The sequence below is a fragment of the Pituophis catenifer genome, unplaced genomic scaffold (genome assembly GCF_029215685.1).
Source record: "Pituophis catenifer annectens isolate HBS135680 unplaced genomic scaffold, rPitCat1.0.hap2 SCAF_17, whole genome shotgun sequence".
NCBI classification, from domain to species: domain Eukaryota; kingdom Metazoa; phylum Chordata; class Lepidosauria; order Squamata; family Colubridae; genus Pituophis; species Pituophis catenifer.
Window position 1 is genome coordinate 14,455,999 of NW_027256897.1, and position 20,184 is coordinate 14,476,182.

The 20,184-nt window shown below is 44.9% G+C and overlaps 1 protein-coding gene across 1 annotated transcript in view; it reads left to right on the forward strand.

Annotated features, from left to right (window-relative positions):
• The window catches only part of FAM163B (family with sequence similarity 163 member B), a 46,423-nt gene that overhangs the window by 17,165 nt on the left and 9,074 nt on the right, over window positions 1–20,184 (forward strand). Inside the window, exon 2 of the mRNA XM_070955630.1 lies at window positions 10,278–10,392. Within this exon, the coding sequence (XP_070811731.1) occupies window positions 10,300–10,392 (93 nt within the window). The 5' untranslated portion in view covers window positions 10,278–10,299. The remainder of the gene's footprint in view (window positions 1–10,277; window positions 10,393–20,184) is intronic.

The window sequence follows — 20,184 nt, forward strand, 5'->3', positions numbered from 1 at the left end:
AATGTGTCCAAAATCCAGGATCCGTGTCTCATAAGGGAATGAAATTTGGGAAAGTTGTGGCTGCTTTAGTGCTGCTGGCTGTTGCTGTGTTGATATGTTACCGTTGCGGTCACGTGATATTCATTTTCAGATTTCTGTGGCAGTTTCCCAGGTAGTCTTGCAATCTATCGCCCACTCTCCCACCCATTTTCAGTTATCTCCCATTTATCTGTCTAGGAAGGGAAGGGAGGAAGGGAAAAAGGAAGATTTCTGAAAATTCCTGACAGATTCCCACAAGGAAACTCAAGCTGCCAGGAAGTTGGAAGTCACTCCCCCACTTTTTTGCTTGTCCTTCTGTTTCTCTGTTTAGGTAAGCAAGTATTTCTGAAGCGATAACCTAATGGGGCCCAGGTTGCCTATTTGTATACTGTGTATTGATTTTTGTTTCCTTTAAAAGAATCTATTGTCTTCGTTAAATTTCAGTCTGTTACTTTCAGACTCCTTTTTCTACTTTTCCCGAACCTATCAAAATCATTTCAAATTTATTTCTGTCGTCTAGAGTGTTAGCTTGGTAAGCATTTCCTCTGCCTCTTCAATCAAATAATAATCCATGAAAACATTGACAAGTTCAACAATAAGTGAAAATTCCTTGGTAGCCTGGAGAACTCCACAATGTTGAGGCAGGGAGGCTGGCCTGATGGCCGTGGTCCCATCTGGTTGCTAGGGGCCAGTTTCACAGAGTGTCACATCCAGTTATCTGTGGAGTCCCCTGGACAACATAGGTGCGCCACTGCTCCTGCCTGGAGATGCCACCTGAAGCCCTGTGGATAACATTTCCAAGAAAGTCTCTTCATGGCCCTCCTGTGCCATGCCCACCTCCCAGGTCAGCCTGGCAACCATAATTAAACAATGGACCTGGTGGGGCTTATTGCAGACTGATCTTGCATTAAGCAGCAGCAACTGTATTTCAGATATGGTTGGATAAATCAAACCAGCCCATTTTTTGTTCTTAAAAAAGAGGTGTATGTTATCACAAGAGGTCAAATATTCAGAACGGGTGTAATTCTTCCTTATTTGATTAGTAGCAAAATTTTAAAAAACTAATCATCCCAACTTACCTATTAGCAATCTACCAAATGTGCCATTGGCAGGAAGTTCTCTTTGTGGTCCTGAATCTCCGGAGAGGGGCGGCATATAAATGTAATAAATAAATAAATACAGCTCAGACTTCTGGCCATTGGTGCCCTGTGGCAGAGGGGAATTCCATGCCATGATGGGTTGAGTTCCTGCAAAGGTCCCTTCCTAAAGTTCTTGTCATAGAAAAAGCAGCCCCTGCTATTTTAAGTCCCTTTGACAACATCACCAGGCTGTATGGAGGGAGGGGGGCAAAACCAGCCCCGATGTGGGATAAGGTGCTGCTGGATGCTGGCTCTCACAATGTGGTGATGGCACCAATTATGAAACTACGTTATAGAAGTCCCTCTTAAGTGCCTGGTTAGATTAAATGGTTCACCAAATCGGTTGGCAGCTGGTGTCTGACTGATAAAATATACTGACCTTCAGTCACATCAAGAGAGGGTGGGAATTGGCTGAGAAGACATAGCTGGAGGCATTAATAAAACATTGGTAAGCGGCTTCTGTTGAGTGAAAATGGGCTCCTTGGCAGCAGCGCGATACCTGGGTTATCTTCCAGAGCAGATGGAAGGTCATTGAAGGGATGCTCTGAAAGCATCAAGACTGGCTGGCAAATCAGCAATTTTTGGCATTCTTTGTTGCCTTTCAGAACAAACTTGCCCAACTCTTCAACTTCAGGTGAAAAGTTTGGGACAAAAAAATGAGCTGCTTGTTTGCACAGGCTCCTAGCAAATAAAATTCTGTATGAAGAAAAATTATTCTGTGGGTTTTTTAAAAAAATGATAAAAGTCTGAACCTGGAGCAGGATGGAAATGAGCCGTGCAGAGTTTCTTTGGAGAAGGTGCTTGGCCATGCAGGAACATAAGGAGAATCTTCCAACCAGGATGGAGCTAGGGGCTCAGATAGGGGGGCTTCCCTTCTCCAGATATGTTGGACAGCCTTCTGGGTGGGGGTGCTTTAAATTGGCTTCCTGCACCAAGCAGGCGGTGAACTATATGGCCTCAAGGATTCTTGTAATTTGAAGATTGTGGCAGAAGCTGCAAACAGTCTTCACTACTATACGTGAAAATCCCAGAACAACTAGCCTTTCTAATGATGGAATAATTTTTCTTCTGTTCTATCAGGCCAGTCTTTAATTTCTGAGAAGATATTGCACAATCCACACCACAGTAGAAAACTTGAATTTATTGTTACATATATTGTTTAATGTTTTCTTTGTGGGGATTAGAATATAGAATAATAGAGTTGAAAGGGACCTTGGAGGTCTTCTAGTCCAACCCCCCTGCTTGAGCAAGAGATCCTATACCAGTGATGGCCAACCTTTTAAGGATAAGGATAAGAATAATTTTATTTCTTTTCTTTTCTTTTCTTTTCTTTTCTTTTCTTTTCTTTTCTTTTCTTTTCTTTTCTTTTCTTTTCTTTTCTTTTCTTTTCTTTTCTTTTCTAGACCGAGTGCCCAAACTACAACCCAAAACCCACTTAATTTATCGCAAAGTGCCAGCACGGCAATTTAATCTGAATAATGAGGTTTTACTACCTAAAATAAACGAGGCAGAGTTCAGCTCATTGTTCTAAGAAAAACATGTTAAATGCACTTTTATGTTTTTTGTAATATCATTTCTCTCTTTCCCTCCCTCCCTCTCTCTCTCTCCCCCCTGTGGGAGAAATGCGATGGGCTGGGGCAACGGCGCACGTGCCCATAGAGAGGGCTCTTGAGGGCCACCTCTGGCACTGTCCTATACCATTCTGGACAAATGGCTGTCCAGTCATTAAAAACCTCCAGTGATATAGCCGCAACAACTTCTGAAGGGAAGCCATTCCACTGATTGATTGTTCTCCCTGTCAGGAAATATATCCTTAGTTCTAGACTGGATCTCTACTTTATTAGTTCCCTCCATTGCTTCAGGTCCTTCTCTTCATTAGATTAGATATGACCAGTTCCCAAAACTTCAATTATACATTTTGGCCTCAAGTCCCCTTTGTTGCTCTTCTCTGCACTCTTTCTAATCTCCACTTTTTTGTATCATGGTGATCAGAACAAGATGCAGTATTCCAGTCGTGGTCTTGCCAGTTCTAAAGCAGGACTAACACTTCACGTGATCATGACACTATCCCTCTGTTGATGCAATGCAAAGACTGCATTGGCCTTTTAGTGGACAAGTGATTGTCCACTAAGACTCCCAGATCTCTCTCACAGCCTCAACTGTTGAGCTAGGTACTACCTATTCTATACCTTTTTTTTGACTATGTGTTGTTATCGTGTCTGACCCATCACGACCCCATGGACCACGTTCCTCCAGGCCTCCCTGTCCTCTACCATCCTCTGGAGTCCATTTAAGATCATGCCGACTGCTTTAGTGACTACATCCAGCCACTTCGTTCTCTGTTGTCCCCTTCTTCTTTTGCCCTCAACCTTTCCCAGCATTAGGCTCTTCTCCAGTGAGTCCTTCCTTCTCATTAGGTGATCAAAGTATTTGAGTTTCATCTTCAGGATCTGGCCTTCCAAAGAGCAGTCAGGGTTGATTTCCTCTAGGACTGACCAGTTTGAACGCCTTGCAGTCCAAGGGAATTAGATAATATTTAAAACATTAAATATGCAACTGACTAAAACCCAAAATACACCCATAAATAGGATTGGAAAGAGATAAGAATAAGAATTTAACTCGGCTAAACTTGATGCATGTTGGGATAATTGGAGGGTGGGCTGCTGTGAGAAGGGCCCAGTCTTCATGGTGGTTCTGGAGCCTGCTAAACTCTCATTGGAAGTTCTGGTGCATAATCATTGCTGTGTAAGTGTAAGGTAGCCCGGGGGTCAGGACTGGAACTGTTTTGGATCTTCTGCCTTTATCTGAGACAGGTGCCCTTTGCCCCCACCAAAAACTCCAGTTTTGAAAGCTGGTGCCAGGGGAGAAAACAAATCCAGAGAGAGATTCTCAGGGTTAATTGACCTTGGAAGAGGATGTAATATAACAAATTTGACACCATTTACATTTTCTTCACTTTGTAATTTTAATAGCAATAGCATTTATGTACCGCTTCATAGTGCTTTACACTCTCTCTAGACATAAATGCAAACTTTGTATCTAGAAAAAGTGAATATCCTCCTACATTTATCACTATCTCAAATACCTATTAAAACATCGTCAGAGAGAATCCAGGAGGAAGCTGTTTTATTGAAATGTCAGACATTTGGTCTGATTTGCTCTTTGTGGTTGAAGCAGGTGGTATCACCATGGATCAGAAATGCTGAGGCCTCAGAGAGGAGGTTATGGATGACTGAAAGCCCAGAGTGGGATTTAAGAAGATTGCCAAACCTTCGGACATCAGCCATTCAGTCAACCAGAATAGAGCTGGACGGGACCCTGGAGGCCTTCTTGTCCAGCCCCTGCTCAAGCAGGAGATCCTATACCATTTCAGACAAGTGACTGCCACCTGAAGGCAACTTCTGTTCCCCTGCTTAATTGTCCTCACTGTTAGGAAGTTTCTCCCTAATTCCAGGTTGCTTCTTTCCTTGATTAGTTTCCATCCATTGCTTCTTGTCCTGCCCTCTGGTGCTTTGGAAAATAAGTTGACCCCCTCTTCTTTGTGGCAGCCCCTCAAATACTGGAATACTGCTATCATGTCCCCCCTAGACAGCCAAATCCAAATCCTACAACTGTTCTTCATAGATCCATTCCATTGTCCAGAAGATCATCTAAAGAAGATAAGGGTTGAAACAAATGCCAGTTTGTCCAGGACAGGCTTTGCAGCCAGTGCGGCCTGAGGAGCTGAGGCAAATGCTGACCAAGTCTCTTAAGAACCCCAAAATGCCATCCTGTGATGTCTGGTAGCCACTACTGTCGTCCAAGTGCCTGTAGTCCCACAAATGCTTTTTCAGGAGGCAACTGGACTTTCTGGTTTTTCTTTGAAGATGTTTTGCTTCTCATCCAAGAAGCTTCTGAGTGTGCACTACTTTAATCTTCTCATAGTTCCTGTTGTGTATCTAATTTTGGAGGGAAAACACTCGAAGATGATTGGCCAGCACCCTGGTCAATATAAGGAGAGCTGTCATTGTTGCACATTTGCTGGATTCTCACTCTGAAATAAAGAGCTTTGTTCACCTGATTCCTGGCTCCTCACTTGCCCAACCTAACAGTTCCCACCACCCATCTCCTTCCACTTGACTGTAATTTTGTTGCTTGTATCCTTACAATTTATACTGATATTGTTTCCTGATTGCTTATTTGTATCCTATGACTATCATTAAGTGTTGTACCTTATGATTCTTGATGAACATATCTTTTCTTTTATGTACACTGAGAGCATATGCACCAAGACAAATTCCTTGTATGTCCAATCACACTTGGCCAATAAAAAATTATATTCTATTCTATTCTTCAGCTCTGACTGGATGTGGGGAATGGAAGGAGTTATGCCCCCAGCCATGCCCACCAAGCCACACCCCACCCAGCCATGCCCACTTAGTCACACAAGCTGGCAGTCACCACCCAGCCATGCCCACCTGGCTGCTGTGAGTTGTCATATGCCCCCTTTGTGGGCAACCATAATGCTGATGCAGCCCCCAATGAAATTGAGTTTGACACTCCTGCAATAAAGGATGACACAGTGGGAGAAAACATGGGTGCCCATTTAGCTTCAAGAGCCAGAACAAAATCCAGTGAGCGAATGTCCAATGGAGTTGCACAATCACTCTGGAAGCCTGCAGAGCCCCCAATTAAGAGCCTGGGGTTGTTTTTTTTTTTCCAAAAGTCTAGACAGGAAATTCTGTTTTTGAATGTCTCCATATGGAATGTCTCCTGTTCTGAATCCTCTCCCCCCCCCCCCACCCCCTTGGGCTTTAGAAAGTTTCAAGCTTCCAGGTCTACAGAGTCAGTGCAGGAAATGTTACTGTACATTCTCTTCCCCCATTTGCTCTTGCTGTGCTTAACTGAAAAAAAGACATTATTTCCCACCCATTTACCTTGGCTAGAGAGTCTTGTGAGGAGGAGAGGATGGCCTGATTGCGGAGCAAAAGAAGCTGTTCTTCTCTAGTCTTCATCTTTTGAAGGAATCTTTCCGTGTAAAGAGAAGAACTCGCCCTTAGCAGAGCCCAAGCCTTCAACCTCATTTGGTGGTTCCTTCGGGCTTCAGGTTAAACAAGCCCCAGCAGCCCCCAGAGGGTGAGGCCTGCTGTCCCTGTGTTCCTGAACACAGGTCCTAGGCTGGAGAGCTTGGGAAGATTGGAACCACCACCTGAATTGGGACAATCAGCTCCTCTGTAAGAGCCCAATGCGTACAGTTGGCAAAACTTCAGCTACTTTGTGAAGTAGTGAAGCTGGGATGTAGTAACTGAATAGATTTTTCTTTGATTGGACAGAACTCACTTCTTCGGATGCACAATGCAGTCAGAGATCTGCACCTCTTCTATTTCAACTTATTTTGCTGTCTGGGGTATTTTGTATACCTCAAAGGTTCTGGATGGATGCATATGAGACCCACGCTAGGTCATCTGCTACTCTTGTGTAATTGACCAAGCATGAATGTTCCCAGTAGAGAGCCAATTTACTCTAGTGATTAAGGCTCCTGGCTAGAAACAGGAGAAGGTGAATTCTAGTCCTGTCTTAGGTGGTTGGTGACTTTGGACTCTCTTGCTCGGCCCATGAACAGACGCATGGGCTGTAACAAGCTGGCAATCCATTCCTGTTGTAGCCAATGGATCGATTGGTTGATATGAAAAAGGTGAACTCTGTTAGGAAGAAAATAAAAATATTCCTATTGGTGAGAATAATATCTGGCTCTGGAGAGAGAGAGAAAGTTGATTGGAGATGTGATGTGGTGGATTAGAGAGAAATCATGCTGACTCTAAAGCTCTTAGAGAGCGCTCTGTAAAGTACTCTGTAAAACATTGTGAAGCGGCATATAAATCTAAGGGCTATGTCTCTCTCTCTCTCTCTCTCTCTCTCTCTCTCTCTCTCTCTCCCTCCCTCCCTCCCTCTCTCTCTCTCTCTCTCTCCCTCTCTCAGCCCTGATGGCACAGTGGTTAGAATGCAGTATTGCAACTAACTCTGCCGACTGCCAGCAGTTTGATTCTCACTAATTCAAGGTTGACTCAGCCTTCCATCCTTCTGAGGTGGGTAAAGGGAGGACCCAGATTGTTGGGGGCAAGAAGCTGACTCTGTAACCGCTTAGAGAGGGTTGTAAAGCACTGAAGCGGTATAAGTGTAAGTGCTATTACACTACTTTCCCCATCTTTTCAGCAGCATTTCAAGAAGCTGAGCATCGCATGCAGATGTTTGTCTTACAGACAATTGTTTTAAACCCTTGGCAGGCTCTCCCTGTGATTCGGGGGTTGATCTTGATCTGGACTCTGAATGTGGGCAGGGAGATCAGGGTTGTCATTGTGTCTGCTTGTTGGTACATAAAACACACAGCATTCATCAGTAGCAAAGAGTGGAAGAAGATTGTGCAGCTCTTCTTCACCACACTAAGGGAATTTGGGGTCAAGTCATTGTGAAACTAGATCCCTGGGCTGCACCTTGGATGAACGTGAGTCTGGCAGGGTTGAATGCTCTCCCCCGTTCCAGCTTCTCAGCCTGGACAACAGGATGAAAAATAGTTGCAGTCTCTAATCTTGCCTCAGTCAGATCATCTGCGAGGGACACACAAACCACTGCTCTTGCCAACTGGGCCTCAGACTTTGCTTCAATTGGCAGCATTTCGAAAGAGTCCTTTGGTTCTTGCTGTGAAGTATTAATCAGAGGGTTGTTTGGGGCTCATTAATACTTCCCCCCTTTTGTTCTTCAGGGTTGCTTTATCAGTTGCTCTGCTGAGAGTCAAACTGTTTGCTTCTGGAGTTATCATCATCATTTAACAACCCCATAATCTCTTGTGGGGTGGAGTCTGGGCAACTGAATGGAACTAGCAGAGCATTTAATGGCCAGATGCCTTTCCAGTCGTCAATGCAGAGTTTTGTTCAGCAGATATATTCTCATTGTGCCCAGAGAGAGAAATACCTGCCTCTACCTAGGATCGAACTCACAGCCTCCTGATTGTGAGGCGAGAGCTCCACCTCTAGGCCATCGCACCACTCTCGTTTGCCTTCTGGAGTGGTCAGGCAGCAATGAATGGCTTGACTGCAGGTCTTGAGCAAATGGCTTGGGCAGAGTTCAAAAGAGCCCAAGAACAGTCTTCATTTTAAAGAGAAGGATCTTTACACAGAATCCAGTGCCCGGCCCTTTCACTGCTAAGATAGTTGTGCTACAAAGATCAGCAAGGCTTCTGTGATGCCTAGCAGCCTTTATTCATGAAAAGGTTTAATGAACAGCTTAAGTAGGTCACCAAACATGGCCTTTCCTGGAGCCTTGAGCCTCAGATTTGGGACCCCATGGGGTAATTGGGGAGGCTTCCCCTTGGTGGTGGAAACGTTCCCCCTAGGCCAAGAGATGCAGGGAGGTATTTAAAGCTTATCCAGTGATGCCAAATAATTCTTGGAAAGTTTAAAGTCATGATTTTAGCTATTAAATTGGCCCTGGCTCATCATCAAGTTGGCATAATTTGGTCTAACAGAAGGCTATTCAGAAATAGATCATTTATTTATAAGATTTTTTAAGGCTGCCCATCTCAACAGCAGCTTTGTTTAAAATCAAAGCTAGAATATATTAAATCAGAAGAAAAGAAAACCAAATGGGGAAAACAAGCACATTGTCAGCTAATCTATATCATTCAGTCCAGAGCCATGGATGCAGAGGTGGGCTCCAGCCGGTTTAGACTGGTTTGGACAAACCTGCTGTTAAATTTTTTGCGCAGTTCGGAGAACCGGCTAATCACACCACTGGCTGGCCCTTCTTATCTCGCCTCGCTGGCTTGGCCGTGGCATAGCAGCTGCTGTTCTCTGGCTCCCTCGCGCCCTCGCTCGCTTGCCTCGACCATGTGGCCCCCGCGGCCCAGCCAACTTGCCTGCTTTCACCTCAGCCTCCCACGTGGCCCAGCTACCTGCCTGTCTGGTGACCATTCCTTTGCCTGTTTGCCAGCCTGTTACAGGGCGATCCTAGGACTCCCTCAGTCTGTTACAGACTGAACAGACTGAAATGGCCTCTATGGGCCCAGGTCAACAGTCCCTGGGCCCGATCTGCCCTCCTCACCCCATTTCCTACTGTACTTACTTTTCGAAGAGCTGCAGAAGAGGCTGAGCCACGTGGCAGAGAAGCCAAAGTCTTTTATTCAGAAGCCTGTGAAGTTGTAAGAACGTGAGATGTAAGGAAAACAGCTTTCCCCATCTGAATAAAAGACCTCGGCTTCTCTGCCATGAGGGCCTGCAGGCTTATTTTTTACCCAGTCTGGTCTGGCTTAGTTTGGGCCCAGTCTGCTTGCTGCTGACTGGCTAGTTCAAATGAGCAGCTTCAGGGATTGGGGCGTGGCAGCCAATCAACAATGGCCTTGCAGTTCAGCATAAAGGCCACTGTCCAAGCTTGGGTTTGAAAGGGCAAGGGATCACAGTTTGGATGCCATGGGATGTGGGACTGCCAACTCTTTCTGGTTCCTAGCCCTGTTGTGGAATCGGCCCAGATTCTTGCAAGCAATCACAGAAGGGAATTTTCACACAAAGTGCCTGCAGGTTTGCGAGACCTTTCACAAGACTGCTGAAACATCGGAAGTGAGCTCTTGCCATAGGCGGCCGACTGGATGCGAGCTCTCTTAGGCCAGGGGTGTCAACCTCGATTTCATTGAGGGCCGCATCAGGTTTTTGTTTGACCTTGGGGGGGCCAGCTAAACATCACTAATGTCGGGGGGGCTGTAATGACCCAAGCGCTCTGCCAGCAAAAGCAGGCTCCTGAGCTCCGTTTTCCGCTGTGATGGCCTCCTGCAACCCTCTGCAAGTGAAAATGGAGCTTGGGAGGGCCACACGTGGCCTTCCCGAGCTTTGTTTTCACTGGCAGAGGGACCATGGCCCGGTCCTTTGCTGTTTCTAGGGCAGCTCCACGGGCCAGATCTGGCCCCCGGGTTTCAAGTTTGACACCCCTGTCATAGGCAGTTGCTGAAATGCAATTTCAGTGATTGGAGGAGCAGTCTGGGGCTGAAGGAGTATGCTGATGGCCACAGGCCTCCCTCTTGCAACCCCTGCCCCACCCCCGATCCCTCCACCCTGAAGGTCCCTTTGTCATGCTTCTTTCTGCTTTCCTTTCCAGGTGTTGATGGGGAAGAGGTCGGATGACCGCGGGGACTGTGGTCATCACCGGCGGAATATTAGCAACTGTCATATTACTGTGCATTATAGCTGTTCTCTGCTACTGCAGGCTCCAGGTACATTTTGCTTCACAACATGAGTTTTTAAAAATTATTTATTATTACACTTCTATGCCTGGGATGGGGAGGAGCTGTTGTGTTACAAGCGTGCTGTTGTTTTTCTTGGGATTTGGGGGATACCTGTTTTTATCTGGCCAGGATTTTGCATGGCCAGAAACCAGACTAGGTTTGTGTAGGAATTCACAGAGAATGGTGTGTGTGTGTGTGAGAGAGAGAGAGAGTGGGGGTCAGGGTGGGTGGGGAGGGGGTGGCTGAGGAATGTGATTTCATACATGTTTATTATATCATAAGTTTTGATTCACCAGTTTGCTCTTTCCCCGTGGAACCATCTGCACGTGTGCTCTGCCAGAGGAGTGAAGGCTTCCCTTGCCAGCTGCCAAAAAAATCTTGTACAATTGCCAAAAGTTTGAGATTTTGATGGTGAGAGTTGCTTTGGAGTACTTCTGGCAGTCTAAGGAATGTGAAAATTGGCATCTGCTGCTGCCACTCACAGCCAAGTGACCACATCAGAAAAAAATCAAACCCTTTCTGTGCAGAACATCTCAAGTCACCTCCCTGCTGCCTCTTATTTCATTTCATTTTAGTCAGGTGGGGGAGCTGCTGAAGAACTTGTGCAAGGCAGATTCTTCTCTTCCAGTGACACTTCCAGTGGTCTGTACAAGGGGCTCCCTTTAGAACAGGGCTCTCCAACGTTGGCAACTTTAAGCCTGGTGGAATTCTGGGAGTTGAAGTCCACCTGGCTTAAAGTTGCCAAAGTTGGAGAGCCCTGCTTTAGAAGACTCTCTGGTGAGCCAGATCAGTTGGGGGAGGTTTCATTTTATCACTAAAATTATGCAGCCACAGAACTGGTTCTCAGAATACTCAAAAGGAAAGTCCCTCTGGTTGGTAGATGCGAAGGGGGAAGGACAATTGCCAAATCCTTGACCTTGGGGGGCAGACTTGGAAATGGAAGACAACTTGGTAGTTGTTCAGACTGCATTTGTACTTAAGGTTTGCAGCTGGGCAAAACAGTTCCAGAATAATGTGGAGCTAAGAAGGCCCACTACGTCACCCTCAAAGTGCTTGTTGCATTAACCCAAAGGTGCTTTTTCAGGAGGCAACTGGACTTACTTGGTTTTTTTTTCTTTTTGAAGACGTTTCGCGTCTCATCTTCAGCTCTGACAGGATAGTGGGGAATGGAAGGATTTATATTCTTTACAGACAGCGTATAAAAAGAATATAAATCCTTCCATTATCCTGTCAGAGCTGAGGAAGCTTCTTGGATGAGAAGCGAAATGTCTTCAAAAGAAAAAAAACAAGAAAGTCCAGTTGCCTCCTGAAAAAAAAAAGCACCTTTGGGATAACCAGAACCTGGAAGACTGGGAATCTCTACAGACTTTTAGCTATACAATTTGGGATAAACATCCTTTTTTTTTTTTTTTAATTGATTTATATGCCATCCTTCTCCGGAGACTCAGGGCGGCTTACAATACGTAAGCCTTCATCCTTTTTGTATATTTATACAAAGTCAGCTTATTGCCCCCACAAACTGGGTCCTCATTTTACCTACCTTAGAAAGGATGGAAGGCTGAGTCAACCTTGAGCCTGGTGAGATTCGAACTTACAGTAATTGCAGACAGCTGGTGTTAATCACAATGCTTTTAGTCTGCTGAGCCACCAGGCCCCTTTGAATGGTGTGGGAGTAGGAATGGATTTCCAGAGAAAAAATGGCAGACTACAGGAACCATTTGCACCACTCAGGTCACCCTGAGGACACAGAGAAACCTCCAAGTGCTTCAAGGACGCTCTAAGGATGCAAAAGACCAGCTATTTGTAAGGAATATAAATCCTTCCATTCTCTACCATCCTGTCAGAGCTGAAGAAGCTTCTTGCATGAGAAGTGAAATGTCTTCAAAAAGAAAAAACAAGAAAGTCCAGTTGCCTCCTGAAAAAGCACCTTTGGGACAACCAATCCCAATTGTTGGATTAAGGTTCTTCTGCTGGAATCGTGGAGCCAGATACTTTCAGATAGAAAGACAAATGAGTTGGAATGATCAGATCCTTGCTCTTCTTTGTGGCCTTTGCAACTCGCATCTGAGGCAGAGCTTTGGAGTTCCTTAGGACAAAGCTGAAGACAACATCATATGGCCCAAAGGTGCGGCTTGTGCCTGCTGAGAAATCTGGATGACTAGGCTTAGGTAAGAGATCAAAAATAGATGCTTCCCAAGCCAATTCTATTTGAGTGAGTCTCACCTTAGCCAAGAGAGCAGAAGGCCCAATGCGATCCCTCAGAAGACCACAGAATGCGGTCAACAGTTAATAGCAAATCTCGGAGAAGGACATTGAATAGATCATCCTGTGTTACTATAAAAAACAGTCTTTGTGTTGGGCAAAAAGGGCATTTGGCACCCTGCTCAATAATGTAAATAGTTTTGGCCAGTTCAGTCAAGAAGGGAGGGGAGAGGAGGAAGAAAATCTGGCTCTGAAGATGCCATCAGGACCTCTCCCTTCGAGGGATGATAGGCTCAAGATCCAGATGGATCATGACAGACTTGCACACTGGGCCCTGTCTAACAAAATGAAATTCAATGTAGAGAAAAGTAAAGTCTTACACTTAAGCCAAGAAAAACCAAAAGTACCCATATAGACTGGGTGAAACCAGACTTAATAGCAGGAACTGAGAGGGATCTTGGAGTCTTAGTGGACAACCAATGAAATATGAGCCAACTGTGTGCAGCGGCAGCCAAAAAAGCCAACACAATCCTAAACTGCATTAACAGAGGGATACAATCAAGATCAAGGGAGGTACTACTACCACTCTATAAAGTCTTAGTAAGACCATACCTAGAGTACTGCATCCAGTTTTGGTCATCACACTATAAAAAAGAGGTTGAGACTCTAAAGTCAGCACTCTTTCTAGAGTGCAGAGAAGAGCAACCAGGATGATTAGGGGACTGGAGGCTAAAACATACGATGAACGGTTTCAGGAACCGGGCCTGGCTAGTCTAGTGAAGAGAAGGACCAGGGGAGACAGGATAGCATCTTCCAATATTTGAGGGGCTGCCACAGAGAGGAGGAAGGGGGTCAAGCTATTTTCCAAGGCACCGGAAGGCCAGACAAGGAATAATGGATGGAAACTGAAGAAGGAGCTATTCAACCTGGAAATAAGGAGAAATTTTCTGACAGTGAGAAAAATAACCCATGGAACAGAAGTTGCCTTCAGAAGTTGTGGGAGCTTCATCACTGGAAGCTTTCAAGAAGAGACTGGATGCCCTCTGTCAGAAATGGTGTAGGGTCTCCTGCTTGGGCAGGGGGCTGGACTAGATGACCTCCCAGATTCCTTCCAATTCTGTTAATCTGAATCTGAGGGCAGCAAGAACTAAGTGTTGGTGGAGAATATTTGGCTCCCAGACGAGGAGAGGAGAATTCACCTGAACAGAAAGGCCAAGTCGCTCTGGGGAGGCGGCTGTTCTGTCAAACACCCGGGGGAGGGGGAGGAAATGGAAGTGGGGAGCTCCAGGTCTATGTCAGCCTTGCCGTGTCCTCCTCCCACAGAGTATCCTCCTTCTCTGGAATGAATCAGGTGTTTTAAGTCTGGGAGAGGCCTCTGCATGTCCTGCAGTGCTCCCTTGGCTGCTCAGCATCTGATGCCCCTTGGGCCTTCTCTTCCACGGTGCTTTTTTTTCACCCTGACTGCCTGAGGCAAGACACACAGCCTCAAACTCATTATGTGCAAGGAACATCTTCCAGCAATGATCACTTAGAAGCCAGCAATCAGAACAATGAGCTCAGTGTGTGGAAATCATGTTGATGCCCAAACCAGCAAGATCTGCCCCATGGTGAGTGGGAGCCTCCAGCAGTCAGAGGACGATCACTCCACCCCAGAGAGATGCTGCTCAAGCTATGCCTGAGCAGACGCTTCAGGAGATTTGATCTTCCAGAGTTCAATTTAAGAATGCCGTGGATCCTGGGAAGTTGGGGTCAGCCATGGTCCCCAAATAGGACATGTTACCCACAGCTGTGCAGAAGCCGGAGAGCCTCCTTCCAGGTGTTTCACTGGGAGTCTTGGATGGCACCAAGGACATGAATAGAATAGAATATAGAATATAGAATATAGAATATAGAATATAGAATATAGAATATAGAATATAGAATATAGAATATAGAATATAGAATATAGAATATAGAGCAGGGAATAGGAATAGGAATAGGAATAGGAATAAAAGGAATAGAATAGAATAGAATAGAATAGAATAGAATAGAATAGAATAGAATAGAATAGAATAGAATAGAATAGAATAGAATAGAATAGAATAGGAGCTGGAAGGGGCCTAGGAGTTTTTTTAGTCCAGCCCCTTGCTCAAGCAGGAGAACCTATACTATTTCAGAGAAAGTGACTGCCCAGTCTCTTCTCAAAAACCTCCAGTGTGGAGTGCCCATGATTTCCGGTGGCAAGCTGTTCCATTGGTTAATTGGCCTCACTGTTAGGAAGTTTCTCTCCTTAATTCCAGATTGCTTCTCTCTTTGATGAGCTTCCATCCATGGTTTCTTGTCCTGCCTTCTGGTGCTTTGGAGAACAAGTTGATTTCCTCTTCTTTGTGGCACCCTCTCAAATACTGGAAGACTGCTTTCATGTCAGTCTAATTCTTCTTTTCTCTAGACTGGCCTGCAGTTGTTCTTCATATGGTTTAGTCTCCAGGCCTTTGAACATCTTAGTTGCTCTTCTCTGAACTTTTTCCAAAGTCTCAACATCTTTTTTGTAGTATGGTGACCAAAATTGGTTGCTGTCTTCCAGGTGTGGCCTTACTAGGGTTTTATAAAGCGGTACTAATACTTCACGTGATCTTGATTCTATCAAGATTTCTACAACCCAGGATTGTATTAGCTTTTTTGACTGCTGCTGCACACAGCTGGCTCATATTCAAGTGATCATTGACTAAGACTCCAAAGTCCCTCTCACAGTTACTGTTTTTGAGCCAGGTCTCGCTTATACCTTTAGTTTTTCTTGCCTAAATGTAATACTTCGCTTTTCTCCATATTAAAATTCATTTTGTTGGATAGGGCCCATTGTTCAAGTTTGTCAAGATCTATTTGGTCCTGACTTCTCTTCTGGGGTGTTAGCTATTCCTGCTAGTTTAGTATCAACTGCAAATGTGATGAGTTCACTTTCTATTCCCTCATCTAAGTCATTGAAGAGTACTGGGCCTAAGGCGGAACTTCGTGCTACCCCACTGTTTATTTCTCTCCATGTAGATGTAGTACCATTAAGGACTACTTGTTGAGTATGGTTTGTCAGCCAGTTACAAATCCATCTGATGGTGATGCTATCTATCCCACTTTTTTCTATCTTACCAAGAAGTAGATTGTGGTCTACTTTATCAAATATCTTGCTGAAGTCTAAGTATATTCACAGGCACAGTCACTCAGGCACTAGTCATTTCCCGCCTGGACTACTGCAACGCTCTCTACATGGGGCTCCCCCTGGGGTGCACCCGGAGGCTCCAGCTGGTCCAGAACGCGGCCGCGCGGGGGATTATGGGGGCGACGAGGCGCTCCCATGTGACACCTCTCCTGCGCGAGCTGCACTGGCTCCCAGTGGTCTTCCGGGTGCGCTTCAAGGTGTTGGTGACCACCTTTAAAGCGCTCCATGGCTTAGGGCCGGGGTATTTACGAGACCACCTTCTGCCACCAATAGCCTCCCACCGGCCAGTACGCTCGCACAGAGTGGGCCTCCTCAGGGTGCCGTCCGCCAGACAATGTCGGCTGGCGACCCCCAGGGGGAGAGCCTTCTCTGTGACGGCGCCCACCCTCTGGAACAACCTTCCCCCAGAGTTACGTATAATAACAGACCTCCGGATTTTTCGTCGGGCCCTGAAAACCTATTTATTTCAACAAGCTGGGCTGGCCTGAGTTAAATTTTAAATTGATTTTAAATTGGGTTATCTTAATTTCGGCCAAAATATTTAATTATTTTAATACTGTTCTTAAATTTTGTATGCTCTGTTTTTATCTTGGCTGTGCACCGCCCTGAGTCCTATTTGGAGAAGGGCGGTATAGAAATTTAATTAATTAATAAATAAATAAATAAATAAATATATTATGTCCATAGTATTTCGCTGGTCTGCAAATTTAGTCGCTATGTTGAAGAATGAAATAAGATTGGTTTGGCATGATCTGTTTTTAACAAACCCATGCTGGCTACTGTTTATAACTTTATTTCCTTCTAATTGTTCACAGATATATTTTTTAGATCTTTTCCAGGATCTTCCCATGTATTGATGTTAAGCTGATTCGTCTGTAGTTTCCTGGGTCTGCTTTTTTCCCTTTCTTGAAGATGGGAACCACATCAGCCCTTTTTCAATCCTCAGGTACTTCCCTGGTGCTCCAGGATTTTTGAAAGATATGGTATACTAGTTCTGAGATAACATCTGTCAGCTCCTTCAAAACTCTGGGATGTAATCTTCAGGTCTCAGTGATTTATATTTGTTGATGTCAGATAGGTGTTCTCTTACCATTTTCTTGCTTATTTTAATTTTTATTTCTAGTTAGTCTTTTACAGGGTTTTGGTTTTTTTTTTGGTACATTGGGCTATAATTTCTTTTTGCGTGAAGACTGATGCAAAGAATGAATTAAACAGCTCTTAAATGAATGATTTAAATGAATGCATTTAAATCTGGGATTGGAGCCAGATCAAGCCATATAAACTGATCTTCACTTCCTTGGGCCATGGCATTTGTTGTTTTATGGCCCAGAATGTTATAGGGTCTCCAGATTGAGCAGGGATTGGGCGAAGACCTCCAAGGTCCCTTCCAACCCTTTTATTCTATGTCAGTCTCACAACCTTCCATGAAGTAGTCTCTGAGCATGGGCAAATTCCAAAGCGGGAAAATCATGAATGAAGCTGCAGGAGACAAAAGATTTGAAAACATTAAGGAAAAAAACAGAAAGCAAATGTTTAGCACTAAAGGAAACCCATTGATGTGCTGTGCATAATGCAGACGTTTACCAAGGTTTTTTTGGGGGGGGAGCAATGGATCAACTGCAGGGAAGTCGAAATATCTGAGGGCAGAAGAACTGGGTGCCCAACAGGAAAGGCAAAACACAAAAAAGCAAATGTTCCAAGTTGGAACATTCCCAGGGAGGATTCTTGGGGTTCGTTTTTTATATTCCTCATTTGCTCATTCATTTCCTATCCTCAAAAGCTAGAAAATTGGCCAAGGCTATATTAAACGACAGTAAAATACCTGGAACATTCTGGGACCGCTAAATTACAGCCTAGATGTATCCACAGGGCAGGAGCTGATGCATTTGTGTGACGCTTGCATTTATTCATGTACAGATAAACTAAGCAGGTTGAGATTCTCAGGGTTAGGAAACCCACCAGCCGGTTTGTGGAGGGGAGGGGAACACCAGCAACATCACCTGCATTCAAAGAGGGTCCCAGTATGTAGCCCCTCTCAAGATGTACAGGTAGTCGATTGAGCCCAACATTTCTGTTGCTAAATAAGATGGTTTTTAAGTGAGTTTTGCCCCATTTTATTACCTTTCTTGCCACACAACTGTTAAATGAACCTGGCTGCTCACTTTGCTCATCAGAAGGTCACAAAAGGGGATCACATGACCCCAGGACATGGCAACCGTCATAAATTTGAGTCATTTGCCTAGTGCCTGAATTTTGATCATGTGACCCGGGGGATGCTGCAACAGTGAAAAGCGGTCATCAGTTACATTTTTTTTAGTGCCATTGTATCTTTGAATGGTCTCTGTTGTAAGTTAAGGACTACTTGGCTCTCCAATCTGGGCTGCAGTGGTTGGATGACCTCAGGGGGCCTGTTTTCCACTGTGGGCCACCAGCTCATTGACCCAGGCCAGCCGCAGCTCATAGGGAAGAAGAGGCTGGAGCAGAAGCCAGCCAGGCAGACGGTGCTCACCCAAGACTCTGGGGGAGCCCAAGGCAACTGTGCCAGAGAGCCAGGGAGCCCCGTTCCTGTCAACAAAAGGTTTGGGGCTTTTATGGGAGACCCTGAGCCTCATTTGAGAGGCTGACCTGTTGGGTTGAAATGAGGGCCACAATAGCAATAGCAGTAGCACTTAGACTTATATTTACAGCCCTCTAAGCAGTTTACAGAATCGGCATATTTTCCCCAACAATCTGGGTCCTCATTTTACTCACCTCGAAAGGATGGAAGGTTGAGTCTGGTGAGACTCGAACTGTCAAACTGGCAGTCAGCAGAAGTAGCCTGCAGTACTGCACTCTAACCAATGCGCCACCATGGCTCATAACAAGATGATGTTCAGTTGAAAAAAAATGTAAAAAAACTTGCTTGTTTAATTACTATAAACAATTAGATGGAAAGCTGGCTGAGTAACAGTAAATAATGGAAGAATGTGGTTAATTGACAGCATAATCCCATGAAAAATTCCTAAAAACTCATGGTAGACTGACTGAATTAGCCTATTTTGTGGTTTTTGCAAAACATAGCAAAACATAAAATCTTTGTGCTTCAAATAATGGCTCCTAACAACATTTAAACTAACTGTGCTTTAGCACGTTGCATAAATGCAGCCTTCAACTGTCTCCTAATTAAGAATTCTAAGATTGCAGCTTTGATTGATTTTAACTTGATCCTAGAATCTGATGGGATCTAATGTAAGAATTCACTACTACATCAACCTTCCGGCCGAAGGGAGTCTGTTTCCCAAGAGACCTGTTTCATTGCCATTGACTGATATTTTTGGCAAGAAAAGCTGCTCCCACAGCTATGACCCCCAGCTGCCATTGTGCCTCCTCCTGATTCCCAGGGTAATAAAAGGCCTCAGGACACTTGAAAAGACTGCAGGGGGATCTTCCCTCTACTGCTGGCTGCAGAGGAGAAGGCCCAGGAAGAGGAGAAAGGGAAGGGAAGGGAAGATGCTAGAAATGAATACCTTGACTTGAACACTGGGTCCTCTCCAACAAATGCAATTGAGTGGTGACAGAAATAAGGTCCTCCACTTAGGCAGTGAAAATCAATTGCAGGGCACAGAATAGGCAGTACCAGACTCAACAGTAGTAACTGAGAGGGAGATCTAGGAGTCTAGTGGACATTCATTTAAATATAAGCCAGCTGTACTGACCCAGCTTCCAAACACGACAAACCCTCTGTACTTAAATCAATGATTCCTTTATTAGGAGCGCCAGCTCTCTCTCTCCCTCTCTCTCTCCCTCCCTCCCTCCCTCCCTCTCTCTCTTTCTCTCTCTCTCTCTCTCTCTCTCTCTCTCTCTCTCTCTCTCTCTCTCACACAACTGTCCCAACACAGAGGGACAGTTGCAGGAAAGAGGGAGTCGATTTATTGCCCAAAACACCAGAGGGCAGGACAAGAAGCAACAAGGAAAATTTTCCTATCAGTGAGTAAAAATTAATCAGTGGAACAGCTTGTCTCCTGGAGTTGTGGGTGCTGCCTTGCTGGAGGCTTTCAAGGAAAGATTGGACAACTATTTGTCCAGGATGCAATAAGGACAAAAGGGCAGACTGGGAATACAAGTTAAAATAGGCAAGAGAAAATAATAAGAGAACTCTACTCTAGATGAGTTCAAATAACTAGGTCCTTAGGGATTACATCCCAGAGCTGGCAGATGTGATCTTAGAACCATTGAACCATATCTTCCCAAAGATTCTGGAACACCAGGGAACTACCAGAGCACTGGAAAAGAGCTGATGTGGTTTCCATCTTCAAAAAAGGGAAAACAGCAGATCCAAGAAACTACAGATCAATCAGCCTGACATTAATATCTGGGAAGATCCTGGAAAATATTTTTTTAAAAAAACC